The 24,078-nt window shown below is 41.3% G+C and overlaps 1 protein-coding gene across 1 annotated transcript; it reads left to right on the forward strand.

Annotated features, from left to right (window-relative positions):
* Positions 1-386: 386 nt before the first annotated feature.
* On the forward strand, positions 387-23,442 carry LOC138959630 (radical S-adenosyl methionine domain-containing protein 1, mitochondrial-like). Its single transcript, XM_070331192.1, has 16 exons — positions 387-506; positions 5,055-5,240; positions 5,614-5,666; positions 7,057-7,163; positions 8,695-8,827; positions 13,883-13,928; positions 14,097-14,158; positions 14,417-14,522; positions 15,367-15,459; positions 15,810-15,860; positions 16,278-16,331; positions 16,525-16,588; positions 17,493-17,643; positions 21,364-21,418; positions 21,731-21,831; positions 22,224-23,442. The coding sequence occupies exons 2-16, from the start codon at positions 5,082-5,084 to the stop codon at positions 22,333-22,335; spliced, it is 1,347 nt and encodes a 448-aa protein (XP_070187293.1). The 5' UTR covers positions 387-506; positions 5,055-5,081; the 3' UTR covers positions 22,336-23,442.
* The last annotated feature ends 636 nt before the right edge of the window (positions 23,443-24,078 follow it).

Here is a 24,078-nt window from a genome sequence, read left to right on the forward strand (position 1 = left end):
GATCTCAGCCGGCCCGACTGAAGTCAGTGTTTATTTTTCCAAGGTTCGTAAGTAAGAAAAATAGCAGTTGGTATGGTTTTGTCTAATGCATCTGTTTTATTACAACCAACTATTGATATTTTAAACATACGCTGATCATTGTAGTCCATCAATTATCATTTAATAATCGCATTCTAAGAAAGAGCAAAATTCTCACTCTGCGCGCGGTTCATTTCCAGAATCGCGTAGCGCGAAGTTGGAATTCCAACAATGGCGGCCATAGTTGGAATTCCAACAAAGCGCAGGTCATTTCCGGAAAAGCGCCGCTGACTAGATGGGACGCAACAGAAACACACGGTATCGAGATTTCGCGAGATCGCTGAGAGTGACCTCCCTTCCCCTTTTCCTTTCACTTTCTGCGGCCTTGTTTGAGACATGTTTGAGTGCAGAGGAGCTGGTATGGTTGTGTAGCATTGGTAGAACCAGCAGAGCTAGTATGGAATGGACGCTGTGATCAGAACTTGAAGGTCAACTTGGAATGAATGGTCTTTCTAGTCACATAACTGGTTTTACAATACAAACACTGAAACAGCCTCTGACATCACAAATGTCTTCACCCAAATGCATCTGCCTAGATATATAACAATGTGTTTTGTTATAGCTATTTTTATGAGGGGTATAGTATAGATATAGAGGTTTAATGCATGCATGGTCCTGGAAAATGGAGAATCCAGGTGACCTAGCTTTCTTCATTTACATTCCATGGGTAATTATATAATGTACTGCAATGGAAGATAGAGCTCGACGCAGAGGCAATCTTGTCATCTTCAGACTAGAAGAAGACTCATCAACCGATCAAAGCAAGACGAAAGACATGGAATTGGTCCAGACAATTTTGGCAGAGACTAAAAGCCCACACCAACCCACAAACATCAGACGGCTAGGCAACCCAAAGGCCCAGGAAGAGGGGGTGAAGAAAACCAGGCCGCTTCGGCTGACGTTTGCCACGGATGCAGCCAGAGATGAAACCATCACCTCCTTCAGAAAGGCCACCAAGGGTATCACAGAAGACGACCCCAGGCTCATCAGCAAGATTGCAATAAGAAAAGATATGACACCGGGCGAAAGACAAGAGGAGCAGGCTCTTTTTTTAGAATGGAAAGAGAGAAAGGCCCAGTCACTACAGGAAAACGACACACATGCCATCTGGATCAGAAGGAAGGGCAAAGTGGTAAACATCGGGAGGAACCCGCTGGCCCAGATGGACAGCCAGGAAGAAGCGCTCAAACAACGTTGAAGAAGAGGAAGAAGAATGTAAATAGTTTTAAACGTGATCCAAACTGCGGAAAAAAAAAGACTTTGATGTACATACTCAGGCCAACTGCACTTGTATATATAGTAACGTTGACACCCTGAATACCAAGCGAGCTGAGCTTGCTGCCCTTGTGGAGATCCACAAACCCTCGATCATTGGCATTACGGAAATCAAACCGAAAAACGCTCGGTACAGTTTGCAGGAGTGTGAACTAGCAATACCAGACTACGAAATGTTTCATAATCTGGAAACCGGATCAAGAGGAATATGTCTGTATATACACAGCAGCCTGAAACCCTCCCCTGTAGACACTATAGACAGTGATTTTGAAGAACACATGCTAGCAGAATGCAAAAGAGACAACCTGCCCTCACTGCTTGTGGGGCTGGTCTACCGAAGCCCAAACTCCAGCAAAGACAACAACGAGAAGCTGAACTCCCTACTAGTGAAGGCTGCACAACTGAAACACTACGAGCTACTGATTATGGGAGACTTCAACTACCCAGAGATAGATTGGGACTCGAGCACCAGCGAAGCAGGACCATCACACCCAGCAACCTCTTTCGTCAAAGCAACAAAGGATGCATTTCTGGTACAGCACCAAAAAGATCCCACAAGGTTTCGCCCAGGGCAGAAGGCCAACATAGTGGACCTGGTTTTGACCAGCGAGGAAGGCACAGTGGAAGAAATCAGCACCACGCCAGGTATGGGCAAGAGCGATCACTTCACCCTCATCATCGACCTGAGCATGAACATGAAGAAGCCCACAGCACGCACTTCTTTCAACTACGCAAAAATGGATGCGGACGTCCTGACTAGGGAACTGGGAGCGATCGACTGGAAGAGAGAGGGAAAGGGACTGAAAGTGGAAGAATACTGGACCCTGCTGAAAGGCAAGATCTCCAGTGCAGTTGAGAAGGCAGTACCAAAACGCAACACACAAGGCAGACGCAGGCAGAAGTGGATGGATGGTGGCACGCTGACCTCAGTACGAACCAAGCACAAACTGTTCCGACGATGGCTACAGACGAAGAGTGGGGAGGACTACACGGCCTATATAAGAGCAAGGAATCGGGCATCGGCAGCCTGCAGGAGAGCAAAAAAGAAGCTGCAGAAAACGGTCGCAAAGAGCGCCAGGACCAACCCCAAGGCATTCTGGTCATACGTGAAGTCCAAGACCTCGACAAGATCGGGCGTGGGCGACCTAAAGAAAGAGGACGGTAGTCGAGCCACAGCAGACCGGGACAAGGCAGAGCTGCTCAACACTTTTTTTCAGAGTGTATTCACCAATGAAGATGACGGCCCACTACCACAGCCTCCAACCTACAACTACGGAGAAGCACTCGTTGACTTCGACATCAAGGATGAGGAGGTGAAGAAGAAGCTCCAGGGTCTGAAGACGAACAAAGCGGGTGGACCGGATGGCATCAGCCCCTTGGTACTCTCGACGGCTGCGGACTCACTAGCACACCCAGTAGCGGAACTCTTCCGTCGCTCTCTGGCAGCCGAACAAGTACCAGGCGACTGGAAACGAGCTACGGTGACTCCTATCTTTAAGAAAGGCAGTCGCCTGACCCCAGGCAACTACAGACCGGTGAGCCTGACCTGTATCCTGTGCAAAGTGATGGAGGGTCTAGTGAGGGAGAGAGTCATGAAGCACCTGGCAGAGAATAACCTTATCCACAAAGAGCAGCACGGTTTCGTCGCAGGTCGGTCATGCGTGACTCAACTCCTGGATGTTTTGGATGCCTGGACTGAGGTTCTTGACGATGGCGGGAGTGTGGACATCATTTACACTGATTTCATGAAAGCGTTCGATTCGGTGCCTCACAAACGTCTGCTGTCAAAAGTTGCGGCCCACGGAATCCAAGGAAAGGTCCTAAGATGGGTGGAGTCATTCCTCACGGACAGAACCCAGTGCGTAGTAGTCAACGGAGCATCCTCACAGCAAGCTAAAGTTACTAGCGGCGTGCCGCAAGGCAGTGTTTGCGGGCCTCTACTCTTCGTCATCTACATCAACGACCTGCCGGAGGTGTGTTCCTGTCCTGTCCGCCTATTCGCCGACGATACGAAGGTCTACACTCGCAGCGACACAGAGGGGGGGCCAGAGGCACTACAGCATGACCTGGACAGTCTACAACAGTGGTCGGACAACTGGCTGCTCCGCTTCCACCCAGATAAGTGCCACACCTTGAAGCTCGGCAACAAGAAGTCCGAGGCAAAGTACTTTATGAAGGGGATGAGGGGAGGAGTGGATGTCAACATTGAGCTACAGGAGAGTGAGGTGGAGAAAGACTTGGGTGTGCACGTCGACAACAGACTGAGCTTCAAAGAACACGTCAGCATAGTCTCTGGAAAGGCCAACCAGATCGTGGGCGTCATCAGGAGAACTTTTGACTACCTGACGGAGGAAATGTTCATCCAACTATACAAGAGTCTGGTCCGACCCAAGCTGGAATACGGGCACTCAGTGTGGCAGCCACACAACAAGACGCTATGTGCTGAAGTGGAGAACGTGCAACGCAGAGCGACCAAACTCATTCCAGGTCTGAAAGACGAGCCCTACTGTGAGAGGCTGAAAGCTCTGAAACTTCCGAGCCTGGAACACCGTTGCCTGCGGGGCGACATGATAGACACCTTCAAGTATGTGCACGGCATGTACGAAGCGGACAGACCCCACTTTGAGCCCATCAGCAGTAGAGACACTAGAGGCCACTCTCTGAAACTCGGCAAAGACCACTGTAGACTGAACGTACGAAGCAATTACTTCTCCCAGCGAGTAGTGAACACCTGGAACAGTTTGCCTGAAGAGGCAGTAACAGCGCCATCAGTCAACAGCTTTAAGACCAGGATAGACAATTTCTGGCGCCACAGTACTTCTATGTACAACCCTACCTGCCTGGTCTAGATTGTAGAACAGCCCGCCACGCATGCTACAGTCTAGTAATAGGACCTATGTAAAGGCTACACAGCCTACTACATAGTAAACTTCAAGTTCAAGTTCAAGTTCAAGTTCAAGTATGTCTGTCGAGGGTAAACAGTACCAGGTTATCAAGTCATTAACACATTTACACAATGACGAATTAATTCTGCCCGGGCTATTTTGTGAACACACCTGGTAATTAACTGCATGTTTGTTGCTCATAACAGTAGACACATGCGCACCATATCCCTCCAGATATGCCTGACATGCAAATGTCAGAGCCCAAGATCAGATGTGTATTGTAAGGCAACAAAAAAAAAGTTGTATGTTTCTGGTAACATGGCTACAAAAAATAGGGTAGGTAGGTAGGGATTTTTTTGTGTTTTTTTTGTTTGTTTTTTGGTCAGGGTAGAAAATAACTATACAGTGCCGCAAAGAGACTGGACTTACTATACAAAGAGAAAGACAACGCATTACAAAACAAATGAGACAAAAGGGATTCGGGGTTATCCCCCTTGTGTCGTCTGCCATCTGTTACTTTCGTTTTGACGCTTTTTTTTCTCTTTTTCTTTACAAATGCAATAAAAAAAAGTCTAGGGTTGGCGGGAAAAAACTAGGTAGAGTTGGGTGACCAGAAACATACAACTTTTTTTGTGTGTGCCTAATCAACAATATTTGAAAGTGGAAGAGAATTTTCTGAAAAAGCAAATTCATTAATTTCAGCAAATAAATCTCAAGAATATGATAGCTTTGTTGTGTTTTTTTGATAGTTCAAAAACATCTTTCAAACAGGTTCCGTCAAAACAATAATTACAATGTTTTTATCTTTTTTTGCAGATCGGCCTGTGTGAAATTTTAACAATTATGGCATCTAATATTATCTACCGGAAAGCAGTCAACCCATATTGCAAGCTGTGGAAAGTTCTGAACACACCAAGATGGTTCTCTGCACAGTCTTGTTCAAAGCCTGTTGAAGGACCGTCCCCAGTAGTTAACAAAGAGAGAGCAGCATTGTATGTACATGTAAGTATATAATTGACAATATTTTTTGTATAGATCTGTGAAAGGGAATCTGTTAACGGACATAAAATATGCAAGGAAAAAGGTTCAGGGGACAAGAGTTTGGACATGGTTTTAAATGATAAACCTGCTTTCTATATAATTTGCACAGCTATTTTTATTATAAACTGCAGTGATGTGTGTAAACAAGTCATCTTGTAATCAGTCGATTCAGTGTGTTTGAATGAAGATTGTTTGTCATGTTGTGACTGTTCTAGCATATTCTGTATTATTTAATTGCCTTGTTTCTTTGTCTGTCTGTTTGTTTGTAATATATATATTATGACAGTTTTAACATATTCTCTATTGATTGTCTTTTTTTATGTTTCACTTTCAGTGGCCTTATTGCAAAAGGAGATGTACATACTGCAATTTCAATAAGTATATAAGGTGAGCAGTAAGGACACATTTTGCCACAAACAAATAAATAAAAACAAGCATACACACAGGTAAATTGAGAGAAAGAACTTATAGGTCCAATTCATTCTTCTTACTCGGCGTGACGTTATCAAATGGATCGGCTAGCTTTAGCCCTAAGGGGCACAACTCCGCTCATACTCTCTTCGCGCCGCCATATTGGATGCCGTCTTTGTTAGTTTTCTTCATTGCACTCTTGTTCTTTTTGCGTATTTCACTGTGTATGCAGACAGGGAAAGGCGCGAGCGCCGTAACCAACAGCGAAAACGGCCACACGACCACTCAGCGAACCGAAACAGAATCCCTAAGCTGCCTAAACGACAATAGTCAATCTATTGTCCCGAACCTACCCGGTCTGCCCTCGGGCGGACCACCCTCATCTTCCAAAAAGGGATGAATTGTCTCGTTGCTAAACCAAACAAACAACTATTACACCCTCCCTCCAATGAACCTGTACGCATAGTACACATACGGGGAATATAACCCGTTAATATACGACCACAGTACATTTAGTACAATACATCCTAGTACACACCATGGAGGAAAAATCCCACCATAAATCATACATAAATGATTATCTTTATTGTTTTTCTTCTTGTGAATAAACACAAGAAAGAAATGGGCTGAACAAACAAATACACGAATCACCGAGCCTTATATAAGCCTCAGTCACTGTGAGGACATTTGGGTAATAAACCACCAGTACGTGCAAGTACATCCTAAAAAGGGAAATGAATAATAGTCATCTATAAATGATTATTCTCAATTGAGAATCAAAATAATGAGGATATGGGTTTGAATAGTTGTCCCCTGACGAGGCTACCTTTCAGTTTCCCCAGAACACCTCTCTAAAACCACAAAGAAGCTATCCTAGCAATTTGAAACTGTAAATATTGCCGAAAAGTACTACAATTGGGAGAGGTACTTAGGGATCTCTGGGCTGCCTACTGCATTTGCCGGGTTTGGCAGACCCTTGATTTTTACCCCCTATGCCACACAACGTGTCATTTTCACTTTTGTCGAGTCGCCACCCAACGCTCAAGCACTGTCAGAGATCGTGCAAGGCATCCAACATGGCGGCGGATGACCAATTCCAGAGAGTTACGACCCGTGATTCTCATACCGCGCGCGCCGAGTAGAAATGCTGTTGATAACTTGAGTTTCTGCAATGGGCCTATAGGTAACAACAACAAATTCTTCTGCGTGTCTTTTTAAGATGAAATTGGTCATTCAGATATATATATATATATATATGCAACAAATCAGTGTTGTATTTTTTCTCTATTTAGTATTTATCTCATGAAATTATATCTGCAAGCTTGAATTATTATGTGTTTTCTGACTTTGTGTTTGTTTTTCTCAGCAACGATGTCAACCATGAAAGAATGAGGAGATGTTTTCAAGTGGAAGCTACAAACTTGCTACGGGATTCGCCTGTTCGAGAAATAACTTCTGTTTTCTTTGGCGGAGGTATTGTAGATCCTATGAACAAAATGCACTTCCATTTCATTGAGTTTGTCCTCAAATCGCGAAACTATAATTTATCAGTACACATGCATGAACTTTGAATTTAGCTAACAAGTACGTGCCATGGATTGAAACAATCGCAATGTCTTCAGTTCGATACCTGTCGTTTGACAAGGCTAGATTATATTCTGTTCTACTTCTAGGCTTTGTGGTGGTATATATTCAAGCTGAGAATTTAAACTGACATTAAATATGTTATCTGTATTCTCTTGTTTTGTTTTATATATAACCATATGTACTTCTTGAATGTTTGACAGTTTAATTGACCTCAAGATCAGTGTTAATTAACTCTTTCTATACTGGCCATTATCTCCCCAGTCTCTCCCCAGAAACTGGCCATTTGCATGGGTTTGCAAAAAAATTCTCAAAAATAAACAAAACAAGATGCAGCCTTCAAACTCATAGGTTTTATTGTGAATATATTGCTAAAACATATGCCAAAGTTTGGTTTCATTGTTGTGAAAAAAAATGAAAATATGATGTCCAGAATTTATGGGTATATTTTACACAATACGAAAAAGGGGGTATGTATTTTGACTAAGAAGCATTTTTTCTTATGAAGGCTCTGTTTGCAACAAAACTGTTTCTGTTTACTTGTATGAAGATTGTGCTAACACAAAAACATAACAAATACCAACTGATTTTCCATTTGGTGGTCATGTAAGCATTGTGAACATGTCCGAAAAGTCTGATCACACACCATGTGGTCGACATGCAGACCTGAACGGCCAGTGTATGGTGGCAGAGTTGGAAAATAGGAAAAGTCTTGATGCCAATCCTTCATCAAAAACCGAAGAAAATCGTCATTGTTTTCATCACTTGCCCCCATACCTGCCCCCCACACCAGCAAAAGTCTCTTCTCCCTCACCACCACCGTGTGCTTCTTCGTCACGCCCACTCTCACTCCCATTTGCACTTTCAGTTTCACCTTCACTCCCCACTTCAGTTTCGCCACTGTAATCACTGTCATTGTCAGTATCGTCCTCCACATCAGACTCTTCCAGATCTGAGCCCTCTGTTGTCAACAATTCAATAGTCTCTTGCAACGTAAAACGAGGATTGTTTACACCACGATTGCCAGACGAAGCAGTAGGCGTCGCCATCTTGTCAAGCGAGTGACGCGCAGAGCTAGGATCAGCCACAAACTTCGCAGCTAACCCATCACAAATGCTTGTCTTCTGAAGCTAAGAGTGCATTCGCACTTATAGAAGGCCAATGAAGGGAGCTATACCTTTTAGTTTCGCATCTGACCGCCGACCTCTAACCAAGTGACCTACAAACTCGCGGAACGCAAATGCGGTCCTTAGTACACAAGCGTTGTGAGCCTCGGGACCTGATATGCGGTCCTTAGTATAGAAAGAGTTAAATTAATTTTTATACTTTATGGGGGACTGTAAGCATTTCTCATTTTCAGTCTTTAGCCTGGCGTTATTTGATCGATCTGACAGAATTGTTTGACTGCATATGCTCTCAGGCACACCAAGTCTTGCAGAACCTAGGACATTAGGAGCTGTGCTAGAAACAGTATCCAAAGAGGCTTGGCTAGCACCAGAGGCAGAGATCAGCATGGAAATCAACCCAACCAGCATAGAAACAAGCAAAATGAAGTAAGTAGTTTAGTTTGTGGGCAAATGTTTTTACATGTCAAAACTCTCCGAGACCATTTGAGAATGTGGTAAACATTCAGCCAAATTATGCTGTTTAATTAATACATGTACACAGAATCATTTAACACTTTCGCGACAGGAGGTGACTAAAGTAGTAACAGCGCTGACACGCCCACGGACGGGAAGTGACTATTTTAGTAACAGACATACAAGGTACGCGACTCGTGATTGCTTCCCGGTTTTTGAAGCTTGCAATAAATTGAGTTGTTTCCCTTGATACACGTGACTTGCTCTCCGCCATCTGCAAATTAGAGAAGATTTGAGTGGTTTTTTCGAACAAAAAAAATGAATCGAAGGCGAGCCTTGTCACGGGAGGAGATTCTCCGGATGTTGGATCTTGAGGATCCTGTAGATCATGATTCCGACGTGTTGTTTTCGCCTCAAGAAAGCGATAATAGCAGTGATATTGAGGAAGAAACAGTCCTGTTGTTGCTAGTATGAGTCGGCAAACTACACGTGGTAGGGTGGTACTGCATGGATCTTCGAATTGTGTGGTTGCAAGGGGGGCGTGGCAGCACTGATAACAATGGATGGCTGGAGCCTCCTAATCCTTTTGGAAATGTTCATAGGTGTACAGTTGGGACTTTGTTGTGAAAATGTGACTTATATTCAATATGGATTACCTAGACATCATTTGGTGAGTGTCACAGTTTTGTTTCATTTGAGTCAGGATGCTGTGAGTGAATGCGGGATTTGCTTGTTTTTTTCTTTGTACTGTCTCCTTATTTCTGTGTAGAATTTTAACAATATTTCAGCTAATTCATAGGTTTTACACCTTGTTTGGTTATAAAATTATTTATAATACTTTCTGTTAAAAAATAACTTTTAAAAAAGCAGTGGAAAAGAAAACACACACAAAAAAACGTTAAAAAACACAAATTATTCCCCTTTCACCCCCCCCTTTGCTAAAACAAATCGCGTGACAAACTTATAAATAGCACGACTGAACTGGGCATCCATTTTTGACTCACATGCGAAGCAAAAGTGAGTCTATGTACTCACCCGAGTCGTCCGTCCGTCCGTCCGTCCGGCCGGAAAACTTTAACGTTGGATATTTCTTGGACACTATTCAGTCTATCAGTACCAAATTTGGCAAGATGGTGTATGATGACAAGGCCCCCAAAAACGTACATAGCATCTTGACCTTGCTTCAAGGTCAAGGTCGCAGGGGCCATAAATGTTGTCTAAAAACAGCTATTTTTCACATTTTTCCCATTTTCTCTGAAGTTTTTGAGATTGAATACCTCACCTATATATGATATATAGGGCAAAGTAAGCCCCATCGTTTGATACCAGTTTGGTTTACCTTGCTTCAAGGTCAAGGTCACAGGAGCTCTTCAAAGTTGGATTGTATACATATTTTGAAGTGACCTTGACCCTGAACTATGGAAGATAACTGTTTCAAACTTAAAAATTATGTGGGGCACATGTTATGCTTTCATCATGAGACACATTTGGTCACATATGATCAAGGTCAAGGTCACTTTGACCCTTATGAAATGTGACCAAAATAAGGTTTGTTGTTTGTTTGTTTATTTGTTGCTTAACGTCCAGCCGACTACGCAGAGCCATATCAGGACGACCAAAATAAGGTAGTGAACCACTAAAAGTGACCATATCTCATGGTAGAAAGAGCCAATAAGCACCATTGTACTTCCTATGTCTTGAATTAACAGCTTTGTGTTGCATGACCTTGGATGACCTTGACCTTGGGTCAAGGTCACATGTATTTTGGTAGGAAAAATGTGTAAAGCAGTTCTTAGTGTATGATGTCATTGCTAGGTTTAGTTATTTGACCTTGACCCTGAAGGTCAAGGTCATGTAAAGGTCAAGGTCAAGCATGTGAGTCGTATGGGCTTTGCCCTTCTTGTTTAATTAGTACACAAAATTTGGTGGTGATTGGACTTAATTCAAGCTTGCTAGACAGATTTCTTTACAGTTACTGTTTTTTGGGAAGTTTCTTGGTGGCAAGCTTGGGCAGGAAGGACGTTAACGCCGTGGCAATGCTAGTCACAATAGTGTTAAACATCATATACACTGACATTTTCATTGAGAAGTCTCTGTGCTGACTTGCCTTAGTTGATATATAATAAAGCAGAATCAGCTTTTTTATCCGACAACATATTTTTCTCATGTTTTCCATATTTTTGTTGTGTACATATTTAATTGTTTTGTCATAATTCCGATGGGATATGTCATGGATTATGCACATTCTTTTATCATGATGGGTCCATTATAAATTCACCTTTTGCTGACTATGATAATCAATTCACTAGGTAAATGAAATCAAGCCAGTCTGATATGTGTGGGTTTTTTTAAACTATGCCAGATTTTTCTTGTACCATACTTTTGGAACTGTAAGGTGCAATTTTTTCTCTCCTAAAATTAGACCCCTGTGCTCTATTGACCGTTATTGCCTTTTGTATGACTATGAAGAAGATTACACATGTACCTACATCTCTATACAAAGTATAATAACATTAACCTCTGTAAATATATGCATGTTTCTGCTACTATATGACCTTGGTAAAGTTTCCTCTCAGACATGAAAGGCGCCATTCCTATAACTGAAAACCCGGTCCTTGACCTAGCTGAGGTCAGAAAGTAAGTCAGTGTCTGTATACAAGGGCATGTAAAGTAAGTCAGTGTCTGTATACAAGGGCATGTAAAGTAAGTCAGTGTCTGTATACAAGGGCATGTAAAGTAAGTCAGTGTCTGTATACAAGGGCATGTAAAGTAAGTCAGTGTCTGTATACAAGGGCGTGTAAAGTAAGTCAGTGTCTGTATACAAGGGCGTGTAAAGTAAGTCAGTGTCTGTATACAAGGGCATGTAAAGTAAGTCAGTGTCTGTATACAAGGGCATGTAAAGTAAGTCAGTGTCTGTATACAAGGGCGTGTAAAGTAAGTCAGTGTCTGTATACAAGGGCATGTAAAGTAAGTCAGTGTCTGTATACAAGGGCGTGTAAAGTAAGTCAGTGTCTGTATACAAGGGCGTGTGCAGGCATGTGCATGGTCTTAGCTGAAAATATTGGTCATTGACCCGAAGTCACAAAGTTACCCAGCTATTATGTTATATGAAGTCTTATATCGCGCGCGTATCTCCAGACTCGGACTCAAGGCGCAGGGATCTATTTATGCCGTGTGAGATGGAATTTTTTTACACAATACATCACGCATTCACATCGACCAGCAGATTGCAGCCATTTCGGTGCATATCCTACTTTTCACGGCCTATTATTCCAAGTCACACGGGTATTTTGGTGGACATTTTTTATCTATGCCTATACAATTTTGCCAGGAAAGACCCTTTTGTCAATCGTGGGATCTTTAACGTGCACACCCCAATGTAGTGTACACGAAGGGACCTCTGTTTTTTGTCTCATCCGAAAGACTAGCACTTGAACCCACCACCTAGGTTAGGAAAGGGGGGAGAAAATTGCTAACGCCCTGACCCAGGGTCGAACTCGCAACCTCTCGCTTCCGAGCGCAAGTACGTTACCACTCGGCCACCCATTAGAATGCAGTGCTTTTGATCTTGCTGCACATCAGGGAGCAAATATATTTTAACTCTGTATTTTTGAGTCACTTGAGAAAATGTGACTCTATGTAATCGGTCAGTGTTAGTCTGTCCGGCCGGCCGGCCGTCCGGCCGGCCGGCCGTCCGTAGACACCACCTTAACGTTGGACTTTTCTCGGAAACTATCAAAGCGATCGGGCTCATATTTTGTTTAGTCGTGACCTCCAATGACCTCTACACTTTAACGATGGTTTCGTTGACCTTTGACCTTTTTCAAGGTCACAGGTCAGCGTCAAAGGAAAAATTAGACATTTTATATCTTTGACAAAGTTCATCGGATGTGATTGAAACTTTGTAGGATTATTCTTTACATCAAAGTATTTACATCTGTAGCCTTTTACGAACGTTATCAGAAAAACAAGGGAGATAACTAGCCTTTTCTGTTCGGCAACACACAACTTAACGTTGGGCTTTTCTCGGAAACTATAAAAGTGACCGGGCTCAAATTTTATGTGAACGTGACTCATTGTGTTGTGAATAGCAATTTCTTCCGGTCCATCTGATGCCTCATATAATATTCAGAACTGCGAAAGTGACTCGATCGAGCGTTTGCTCTTCTTGTTTTTATTTGTGCCCAAAACACCGTAAGCGTGTATTGTTTCTCATTTTTGACTCACATGCGAAGCAAAAGTGAGTCTATGTACTCACCCGAGTCGTCCGTCCGTCCGTCCGGAAAACTTTAACGTTGGATATTTCTTGGACACTATTCAGTCTATCAGTACCAAATTTGGCAAGATGGTGTATGATGACAAGGCCCCAAAAAACATACATAGCATCTTGACCTTGCTTCAAGGTCAAGGTCGCAGGGGCCATAAATGTTGCCTAAAAAACAGCTATTTTTCATATTTTTCCCATTTTCTCTGAAGTTTTTGAGATTCAATACCTCACCTATATATGATATATAGGGCAAAGTAAGCCCCATCTTTTGATACCAGTTTGGTTTACCTTGCTTCAAGGTCAAGGTCACAGGAGCTCTTCAAAGTTGGATTGTATACATATTTTGAAGTGACCTTGACCCTGAACTATGGAAGATAACTGTTTCAAACTTAAAAATTATGTGAGGCACATGTTATGCTTTCATCAAGAGACACATTTGGTCACATATGATCAAGGTCAAGGTCACTTTGACCCTTATGAAATGTGACCAAAATAAGGTAGTGAACCACTAAAAGTGACCATATCTCATGGTAGAAAGAGCCAATAAGCACCATTGTACTTCCTATGTCTTGAATTAACAGCTTTGTGTTGCATGACCTTGGATGACCTTGACCTTGGGTCAAGGTCACATGTATTTTGGTAGGAAAAATGTGTAAAGCATGTGAGTCGTATGGGCTTTGCCCTTCTTGTTACCTTAAAAGTGGGTGTTGCGCCTTGTAGTGCTGAAAATACGGTAACCGTTTCAACTTTATTTTTTGCAGAGATTTCCAGATAGCAGGAGTCAACAGATCATCAATTGGTGTACAGGTGAGATACATGTACAAATAGTTTTAATGTAAAATTATTCCTTGCAACTGAGATTCATAATAGTTGCTTTGTTTTTTCAGACCCAAATATTATTCGTGCACATGCTCCTTCTTTTTCAGAGGTACTGTGAATATGCAGTTTCAATTTATTCTCTTTTTGTGTTTTCAGACTTTAAATGATAGTGCTTTGAGAATCCTAGGGAGGGATCACCATTCAAAAGATAGTTTGAGGTGAGTTAATCAAAAATAGCTTTTTGTTCAATTTGCTTTACTAACCTGGCATATTTTTTATTTTATACACCACTACACACCAGAATTTATTGTTTGGAAGCCAGCAATATATTATTATATCGTTGTTATAATTGTTTGCTTTGCATGTCTGTTAGTCAGTGCAGAAACTTAATTGAGTCCTTATTTTTGGTATGCTTTTTTGACACTCGCTGCTGTATTTATTAATATCTCACAACATAAGGACCATTTTTCTGGCAGGTGTCTTGAGAAAGCAAGCGAAGTATTCAAAAAGCGCACGTCAGTTGACCTGATGTTTGGCTATCCTGGGCAGTCACTGGACATGTGGAGAAAAGAACTCACACAGGTAAGTATGCAGCTTGCAATGACACTGGAAATCTGAGTGATAAGTAGATGGGATTTGGAACAAAATCCCAGAACCCAAGTAAACACAATGTAGCTTCTTCTTCTTCTGCGTTCGTGGGCTGAAACTCCCACATACACTCGTGTTTTTTGCACGAGTGGAATTTTACGTGTATGACCGTTTTTTACCCCGCCATTTAGGCAGCCATACGCCGTTTTCGGAGGAAGCATGCTGGGTATTTTTGTGTTTCTATAACCCACCGAACTCTGACATGGATTACAGGATCTTTTTCGTGCGCACTTGGTCTTGTGCTTGCGTGTACACACGGGGGTGTTCGGACACCGAGGAGAGTCTGCACACAAAGTTGACTCTGAGAAATAAATCTCTCGCCGAACGTGGGGACGAACTCACGCTGACAGCGGCCAACTGGATACAAATCCAGCACGCTACCGACTGAGCTACATCCCCGCCCACACACAATGTAGCTGACTTTGGTGATTTGACTACAGCCTTGAAACTGTTGTGAACATTTCAGTAATTTTTTTTTTTTAACTTTTTGATCCCCCAAAATTGGCATGTATTGATCAATCCAAAGTGTGATCATTACTTGCAGATTTCAGGGATTATGTACATTTTTGTGTAACATTGTGTATAACTCAACCACAAAATGACCAACATAAGTGATATTTGCAAAGGAAGAAACTAACACTCTCTATCATTTCTATGGATCTTGTTTGTGTTCTCATTGTCTCATTATTGTCACATCAGGGTCTTGGAGAAACCCAAACAATTATGATTTAAACCAAACTGCTAATAACTTTAATCACAGGTTGTTGTCTTTGTTTAGATGCTGTCACTGTGTGATCATCACATTTCCCTGTACCAGCTGACTTTGGAGAGAGGCACACAGTTATTCAAGGATGTGGCAGCTGGCTTGACTGTAAGTGCTAATCCCTCACCAACTTCACTTCAGAATATCATACCAAAGGAGCATAAATTGTGATTGTGGAAGCTCCCTGTACAGGGGAACCTCCCGTTAAATACCCTGCATTTTAAGACACCCCCCCCCCCCCCCCTTCCTCCTTTTTAAGACCTGGTTTTCTGAGACTCGTGGCGGTCTTAAAAGGGAGGTTCAATTATATTAAAATATACATCTGTACAAGACAAACATCATATTAATATCCCAGACTGTAAAGCAGCTGTATGCATGTATGTATGATCTGAAAATGCTTCGGGTGTTTTTCTTTATATTCTGAAAGAGAGCTTAATGTGTTCTTTCCATCTGTGCAGGTGATGCCATCAACAGATGAAATGGCAGATATGTATTTTGCAGCAATAGAAGTGAGTTTTCGATTTAGTGACTTAATTTAAAATAAAGGGAATTTATTAAAGTAAGTGCACTGGCACTAATTATATAAAGCTATATTGGTAGACCTAAACATATGTTGTTTAACCTCAAGTCAAAAGGTTTGTGTGTGTGTGTGTGTGTGTGTGTGTGTGCGTGTGTGTTTTGCCAGTGTTTCTATGGGCGAATGACCTTTCTTTCTGAACCTCCAGGCAAATGTTCAAAGCATGCATGAGTCTATGTGTGTGTGTGTGTGTGTGTGTGTGTGTGTGTGTAAGAGTGTGTGTGGGTGTGTTATGCAAAAGCGGGGTGTGTGTGTGTAGGGAGGGGGTGGTTGTGAGAGATGAATGCACTTGTACTTTTTGGAAAATGTTTGTGTTACATCTACAGATAATTTTGCTATTTGTTTTCAGATACTAGACTCTCATGGATTTTCACAATATGAAGTCTCAAATTTTGCAAAAGGAGTGAGTTTTTAACACTTACTTTTCTCTTTGTATTTTGGTTTCTGCCTTTTGTTTTGGTAATACGGATGTACGACAATGGCCAATACAAGACTAGTTGAAAGGATGCCTGTATTTTAAATTGGTAGTTCCTTTGTACAATGCAGTTAGCTGTCAATGTCCTATGTAATTAAACATGCTAAGCTTTGTCTAACAGGGGAATTACTGCCAGCATAACATTGCGTACTGGACTGGACAACAGTACATTGGAGTGGGCCCAGGTATGTGCAGTCAGTGTTTGCTTATAACATCATATACATTATTACATTAAAAGATGAGTTGTTTACTTGTGAGTTATTTTGCTTAGAAGGAATGCTTGTTCTTTTTGTTCGCCAAAGTCTTTCTATTACAGTTATTTGATATTTTACTTGGAATGAATGCATGTGCTCTTTCTGTTCCCCAAAGTTTTATATCTACAGTACACTCTCCCCCCGCAATTTTTGTTTTACATGAGGAATGACATGCATAATGTACTTGGTAAGATTCTCTGTTCTATCTTGTTACAAGAGAAGACAAACATGTAATGGTTCTTCATCTTCATCCGTTAGGCGGCCACAATCGTTGTATCGATTAGTCTGCTGCAATGAGGATTTGCAGATTTTTTAGACCATCATGTCTGAAAAGAGGTCTTGTAAGTCTTATTGAGTTCAGTGACAGTTAAATCTGCTGCTATAAAATGTCTGGAAATTTAAAGTGAAAAGGGAGGGTAAGAGGCAGGTGGATTTTAGGGTTATAGCAACATATTTTTGACAGCGTCAAGAGAAGTTTTCAAGAGTGAGAGTAGAGGTTATAGTGGGCTGATGCGACAACCACTGAACCATATGTTTCTAAATTATCAACACTTGTGTTTCTGAAGAGTTTGTTAGTGAACATATGACTACACAAGGGGAAAACAGCTGATCATAAAACTGTTGATTTCTTCCACTACAGTAGACCCCCCAATTTAAGACTCCCTTTCTTTGAAGACCGTTTTCTCAGATTTTCTGTTCATAACCTCTGTAAATTTACCCCCATTTTAAGACTCCGACTCTCTCCTCTTTAAGACTTGAATTTCTCAGATTTGTGGAGGTCTCAAAAGGGGGGGTTCCACTGTATCAACTTCATAATGCGCTGCTCTTGTTTCAGGCAGTCATGGCAGGGTGTGGAGACCCAGGGAAGATGGCACGCATCAGAGGCATGCCTGTGTGCAGACTCTGGAACCAGAGAACTGGATGTGGGAGGTGGAGAAGTTTGGTCATGCCACAAGAAAATCAACCTCGCAGACCAACAGAGATATGTGAGTAGTAGTGGTGCATTTATATTCATACCATGCGATATATGAATAATGCATGCCATATGTAATTGAAAAGTGAAGCCGTTAGGCTGCTTGACTGTTTTCGTATATGACTAAGTGCCAAAAGGTGCTCACAGAACAGAAGACGACTTTGTTTTACAATAAAAATGTTTCTAAAAACGTGTGTCTGCTGAAAATTGGTGTGTGTGTGGCTGAATGTGCGAAGAGATAGTGGACATAATTTCGTGTGTCTGACTTGAACGGTTTTGAAGTTATCTTTGTTTAAAGTCAAAAATAACGCCAAAACCGGCCATCTGAAAACGGACATCGTGATACCTTGTGCTTTGAATATGCCACAGAAAAATAACAAGAAGCACAAATGAATTGCATTTAGTTTGATTGAATGCCTGAAACATCGCTTTACAGACGAGACCAAACGTCAAATCTAAATCTCGAGAGAATTTTTTTTTTTCGATAACCGAATTTCAAGGTGTCGCACGCAAGATGTGTCGTCATCACGGCATACATTTTTCAATCGCAGATATTTACTAAATTTCTTTTTCAAAAACTCTGGAATTGATGTCGACACGTCAAGCGATAACGGTGTATCAAACTGCTGTCTTTCAAGTAATCCAGCAAAGACTGCAGAACTTTTGAACAGCATTTTTGAAAACGATTTGAAAATTTCGTCATATCTTGCGTGCGACAAAATGTTCGGTAATTAACGGTTATTTTCTTTTAAAAACAAAATTTACATGTACAAAGATCTACTTCATCTACGGAACCACGTGACACATTCTGTGTTCAAAATTTGTGAAGAAATCACGAACCACGAATGCGCTATCAAGTGTTGAAATTATGTCGTCAACATCTTTTCAGATCTTGCGTGCGACACCATCTTGCGTTCAACATAAAATGTCACTACCTTATCGAGTTTAATGGGTAAAACTAACTATTTGTTGTCTTAGTTTAATCTTCTTAATTAAAAGCGTAATAAAACCGAACTTCCAAGATGAATTTTAATTGAGATTAGCGAAAGAGCGGCCACGCAAGTCGACCTTAAAGTAAAAGAATGATAACACGAGCGTTTGTCGTGTTGTCTTGCGTGCAACACATTGTCCAAAAAGGAAAATGTATATTTTTCTCAGACGTTTTTTAAGTTGAAACCTTGAAACTTCACACACATTTGGGGTTTAATCGCCCCCATGCATGGTAAAAGTCTTGTTGACCCTTGTCAGATTTCAAGGTCACGGCTGGGTCACATGTGGTTCAGAAAACGGATGAAACATATTTTTTCAGAGATTTTTGAAGCTAGAACCTTCAAACTTCAAACACCGCTTTTGCTTAATGATTGTTCAACATGGAGAATTCAAGGTTGATCCTTGAGAAATGTGAAGGTCATAGCAGGGTCTCGTGTGGGTAAAAAAAAAAGGAAATTGTATTGAACTTCAATTTATATAAAACCAAAGTCTGGTTGATCTGTTTTAAGATTTAAGGTCAAATCTGTTATTTAAGGTCAAATCAAATAGAAATGTGTTGATGCTTAAATCTTTGAAACTTCCAACAGGTTTGAGGTTTGACAACTTCTGGACTTTGAAATCTGGTATGGTTGATCCTGGTAATATTAATTGGTCAAAACATCAAGATCAACAATTATAAAATAAGCACTTTCACCAATGTCAAGTGAGCAATAGCAGCAAACGTGAGTCTTATAAAGATTATCACTTTTTGTGTGACCTCAACTTGACCCCTCTGAATGCTCTCAATCATGGAAATTGACCACACTTTGATTATAACCAAACAACATCAAAACTTTGGAATGTGTGAAGTTTCAAAGGTGTTGCTTAAAAGGCGTTCGTGAAAATGACAATTGTATGTGTCTGACTTCAATGCGACCCCGCTGCGACCTTGACGTTTGATTTTATCAACCAGACTTTCATCATGTGTGAATGACTTCAAACACTATAAAACTAGTTGAAGAAATTGACAATTTTTCAAAGTTTAAGCCAGATGGCACTGCTGTGACCTTGAAATTTGACAAACATTAACCAGGCGGTCACCTTTTTTAGAAAATATCCTTAAAGGATCTTTAACCTTACTGTGACCTTGGAATTTGATGAGGTTTAATTTAACTTGCGTAGTGTGCCAAGTTTCAAGGCCCTAGCTTTAAAAAACATATGAGAAAACCTCATTGAAAAAAAATGTATATGTTTGACCTCAACGCGACCCTGCTGTGACCTTGACTTTTTCAACCAGACTTTAATCGTGTGTGAACATTAAACACTAGAACTGTGTGTATTTTCAAAGCTCGTGCTATAAACGCGCTGAATAAATTGAAAATATTCCACATTTGGACCAGATGTGACCCCGCTGTGACCTTGAACTTTGACAAAGATTAACCAGCAGGTCACTTTTAATGAGGTTTTATAAAAATGCTGAAAGTATGTGAAGTATGTAAAGTCTAACTGATCTAGTATTAAAACATGTAAGACGTGACAACGACAATTTTCCAGTTTGCAAAGGAAATTTAACCTCGCTGTGACCTTGAAATTCAATGTTGTTTAATGTGATGTGCACCATACCTGGAGGTCATTATACTTTGGTTGTGTGCCAAGTTTCAAAGCCCTAGCTTTAAAAACGTGCGAGATAACCTTAATGCTATGACTCAGTGTCGTTTTGAATGATATAACGAACAAAATTATCGTTATTTGTAAAATCATTTGGGTAAATTTATCTTTTCTTTTCGTAATTGGGTTCCAGCATCTGTTGTCTTAACAAAAATCACAATATCAGTCGTGTTTGTCAACTTTTATTTTTTAGCCCCTTTGTCCGCTTTTCGTGCGCACCTTTTGGCACTTAGTCATATATGTATATCAAGTCTTCAAAATGTTGGGCACCTTCACGTTTTTTACAATGGAACCCTCCTTTGAGATCCTCCGATTGAAGACTGAGACCCCCCCACCCCCTTTTAAGTAACTTCTTGCTTTTCCAAATTTTTTCTTTGCGTTTTTAAATTTACTGTCTTAAGTTAAGACTCACAGGGTGTACCACTATATCAGTTAAAACCTATCAAAGGGCTGCTTTTGTGCACATCTGCTGGATTTATGTTTCGAGCAGTAAACTTTACTTGTTTCATGCAAGGAACAGAAATTCCCACATTTGGAATGTCTAGAGGTTTTGTTATGTTTTTTCTTTCTTTCATAAATGTTTTGCTAGTGACCTATATGTGTAAACCCCCCCCCCCCCCCCCCCCCCCCCAACAACAACAAAATCTGTCTCCAGTCTTGTTTTACGAATGTACAGGAGTTGTAACTTCTTCTTCTTCGTTCATGGGCTGAAACTCCCACGTTCACTCATGTTTGTAATCGAGTGGGTTTTTACGTGTATAACCGTTTTTCCCCCGCCATTCAGGCAGCCATACGCCGCTTTCAGAGGAAGCATGCTGGGTATTTTCGTGTTTCCCTAACCCACGGAAATCTGACATGGATCAGAGGATCTTTTCCGTGCACACTTGGTCTTGTGCTTGCGTGTACACACAAAGGGGGATAAGGCACTAGCAGGTCTGCACATGAGTTGACCTGGGAGATAAAAAAATCCACCAGGTAGTAACGACCGGGATTTGAACTCATGACCTTCCGATCAAGAGGCCGATGTCTTATCCATTAGCCCACTGCGCCCATCGGAGTTGTAACAAATTGTATGAGTTTTTAACTTTTGTTCCAGTTTGGAGGAACTTGTTTCTGTCTGCCTGAGAACAGCTTGGGGGCTCTCAGAAAAGGTAAGAGATCTCGAGGGACAGAGGAGGAGGAGTGCATGTGTGTGTTGTTTAGATTCTCTTATACATTTTAGGATGTTTTTTGCATGGCACTAACAGGTTGAACCAAGGAAAAAAAAAGAAAAAAAGAAAGATATTGAAAGTTGAACCAAGGAAAGATATTATTCAAATATTTGTTGTCTTCAAATTTCTTTGTCTTAGCGTTTGCTTTCACCCCCTTTCCACATCAGTATTATTTCTGGTGCATATTTGTAACAAGTTGTTTTCCTTGTACATGAGATGAAATTGCAAGCTTTGCTTAAAACTTTTTTTCAGAACTGGTCAGCCATAGTTACATCAGTTCGACTTGATGAATTCTTGAGTTCACCTCAAACTGTTCACTGGATTCAAAAGGGCTTCCTCAGAAAAACTGCAGAGTAAGTACTTTTGTTAAAGATCCTGGGATACATGCATTTGACAATCATTTGGCGAATGAAGTACGGTACATAATAGTTAAGTGGACATTATCTCATTGTTTAAGTCATGGGTTTGTTGGTTGATTTATTTAGTTGTAAAAAATCAAACGAGACTAAACTGGTGTGAGTTTTTGTAACATAGAAAGACACATGTATAAATGAGGTCCACAACATTTTAGGATTCAGACTTCAACAATGTTCTGTTGCAGTAAAACCCAAACAACCTCTCTATGTTTTAGACCCAGTTTGTTAGTGTTATATTCTTAGTTAGCCACCATATTTGCTAGCAGGCTCAAACATAAGTCCATTTCCATTATTTTGTGAATGCGTAAGTCTTTTGTATGTTCATACAGAGGGCTGAAAGCTACACCGTCAGGTCTGGCGATACTGGATTCCATCCTGCCCGACATTCTGGTTGACATCGACACCCTGATGACGTCTCATCGACTCTCAAACCAAACCTGATAATCAGCAGCCACAGAAAGCTTGGTATTGCAACAGAAGTATGGTGGGCCATGCGATACAGGATTTACCATGAATATTCTAACCGTGGACAGAAGTGGCCACACTTGAAGCTGTTAGCAGACCTGTTTACCCTCCCGGATTGTCCGGAATTATTACCGATTTGGGGTCTAAATTCCGGTATTACGGAAATCTACCGAAAATTCCGGAAATTCCAGTCGAGAGAACCTTTTCCGTGCGCGAAAATTCGAAGTCGAAATTGTGGTACTCACCAGGACTGTGATTTCAAGGTTGACCGGAACAGCCTTGTCTGCGCATGTGCACAGCAAGATATTTGTCGGATTCCGCACGGTTTTAAGATTGACATTGTCCGAAGTGTAAGGCCGATCTCTGTGGGGACGAAATGCCAACCCAAAAAGCGAAAGTTGTACAGAAATATCGGCAAAACTATCACGTCAAGTGGCGGTGTCTGGCGAAATCTAAGAAGAGCGAATCACATGCATTTTGGTGATCGACTTCAGATCAGTGCAACAACAAAGCTAGTCTGTCAGGAGTCACGTCGCGGCACGTGTCCCGAGGTTAGACCAGCATTAGTTTTAACAAAATGCAGTACACAAATGAACATGGAAACAAACAAAAACACCAAATTATGTTTGGCAAAACATGAGCCTGCTTCGCATCGAGTTTATTTGACCTAGGTCTCTACTTCGACAGAATCTCTCAGACCTGCGAACCGATCTCTCGCTACGGTCATTCGCGCCAGGTCTATGGTCGCGCTCATCAGTGACTCGCGCTGTTGCCGAAATTCAAGTCTTTCTGAGTCTAAAACTGATCTCCATTAATATTTCTCCAATATAGCAAAGATCACAGTTCTTTGAATCAAAAAACTTACAAGAAAATGTTTATATGAAATAAACGATTCGGTCCTCTAAACTTAAAGGTAGCTTCTGGAGAGTGTTATTATGACTGGTTTTAATGCAGGATGTCTGATGTGACAGAATGTAAGGTGGTTTTGTTCACATGCACCTTGACTGTAAATAGTCCAGGGGTGGCTTAGGGGGGGGTGGCTTGGTGTTACAGGGCTTCCGCCCCCCCCCCCCCCTCCCCCCCTCCCGTAAAAAAAAAAGATGTTTTCTGTCTGTGGAAAAAAACTGAAAACATTTTCTGTCTGTGAATTTGTTGTTTTTGTCGGGAGCAGATATCAATGAAGATAAATTGCCATTATTTAATACTAACTTTAAAAGAAATAATGAGTGGCTGCTGATACCAGTTGATCATGTTTAAAATCAAGGATAAGCCACAAATTGTTTATAAAATAGCTAAATTTCTTCAGCTGCAGGGGGGCCCCCAGACCCCTGGACCCCAGGTTGTAACCCCCCCCCATCTCTGGCTCTCTTGCTCCGTCCCTGAATACTGTGGGGTTTTTTTTTTTTTTTTTAGATAAAGTAAACTTGTCTTTGTTAACAATAACTTGTGGGTTTGTGTGTGTGTGTGATCGAGCTTCTGTGTGTGTAGTACAATACTGTTAAACATGGTTATCAATTTTGTACTTGTTTTGCATGGTACCGCGCGTTCAAACGTGTCGTTTAATCGTTTTCGAGCTGGTTTATGGTTGATAAAAGATTACTGAAAGATGCCTCAAATTACTGAAAAGTACCAGTTGCATTCCTGATTTTCATTTGGGGGGGTAAACAGGTCCGTGTTAGAGTGGAGATGGAGCAGCTCGGTAGCCTCCTCTGCAGCTAA

This window comes from Littorina saxatilis, linkage group LG2 (genome assembly GCF_037325665.1).
Source record: "Littorina saxatilis isolate snail1 linkage group LG2, US_GU_Lsax_2.0, whole genome shotgun sequence".
NCBI lineage: Eukaryota > Metazoa > Mollusca > Gastropoda > Littorinimorpha > Littorinidae > Littorina > Littorina saxatilis.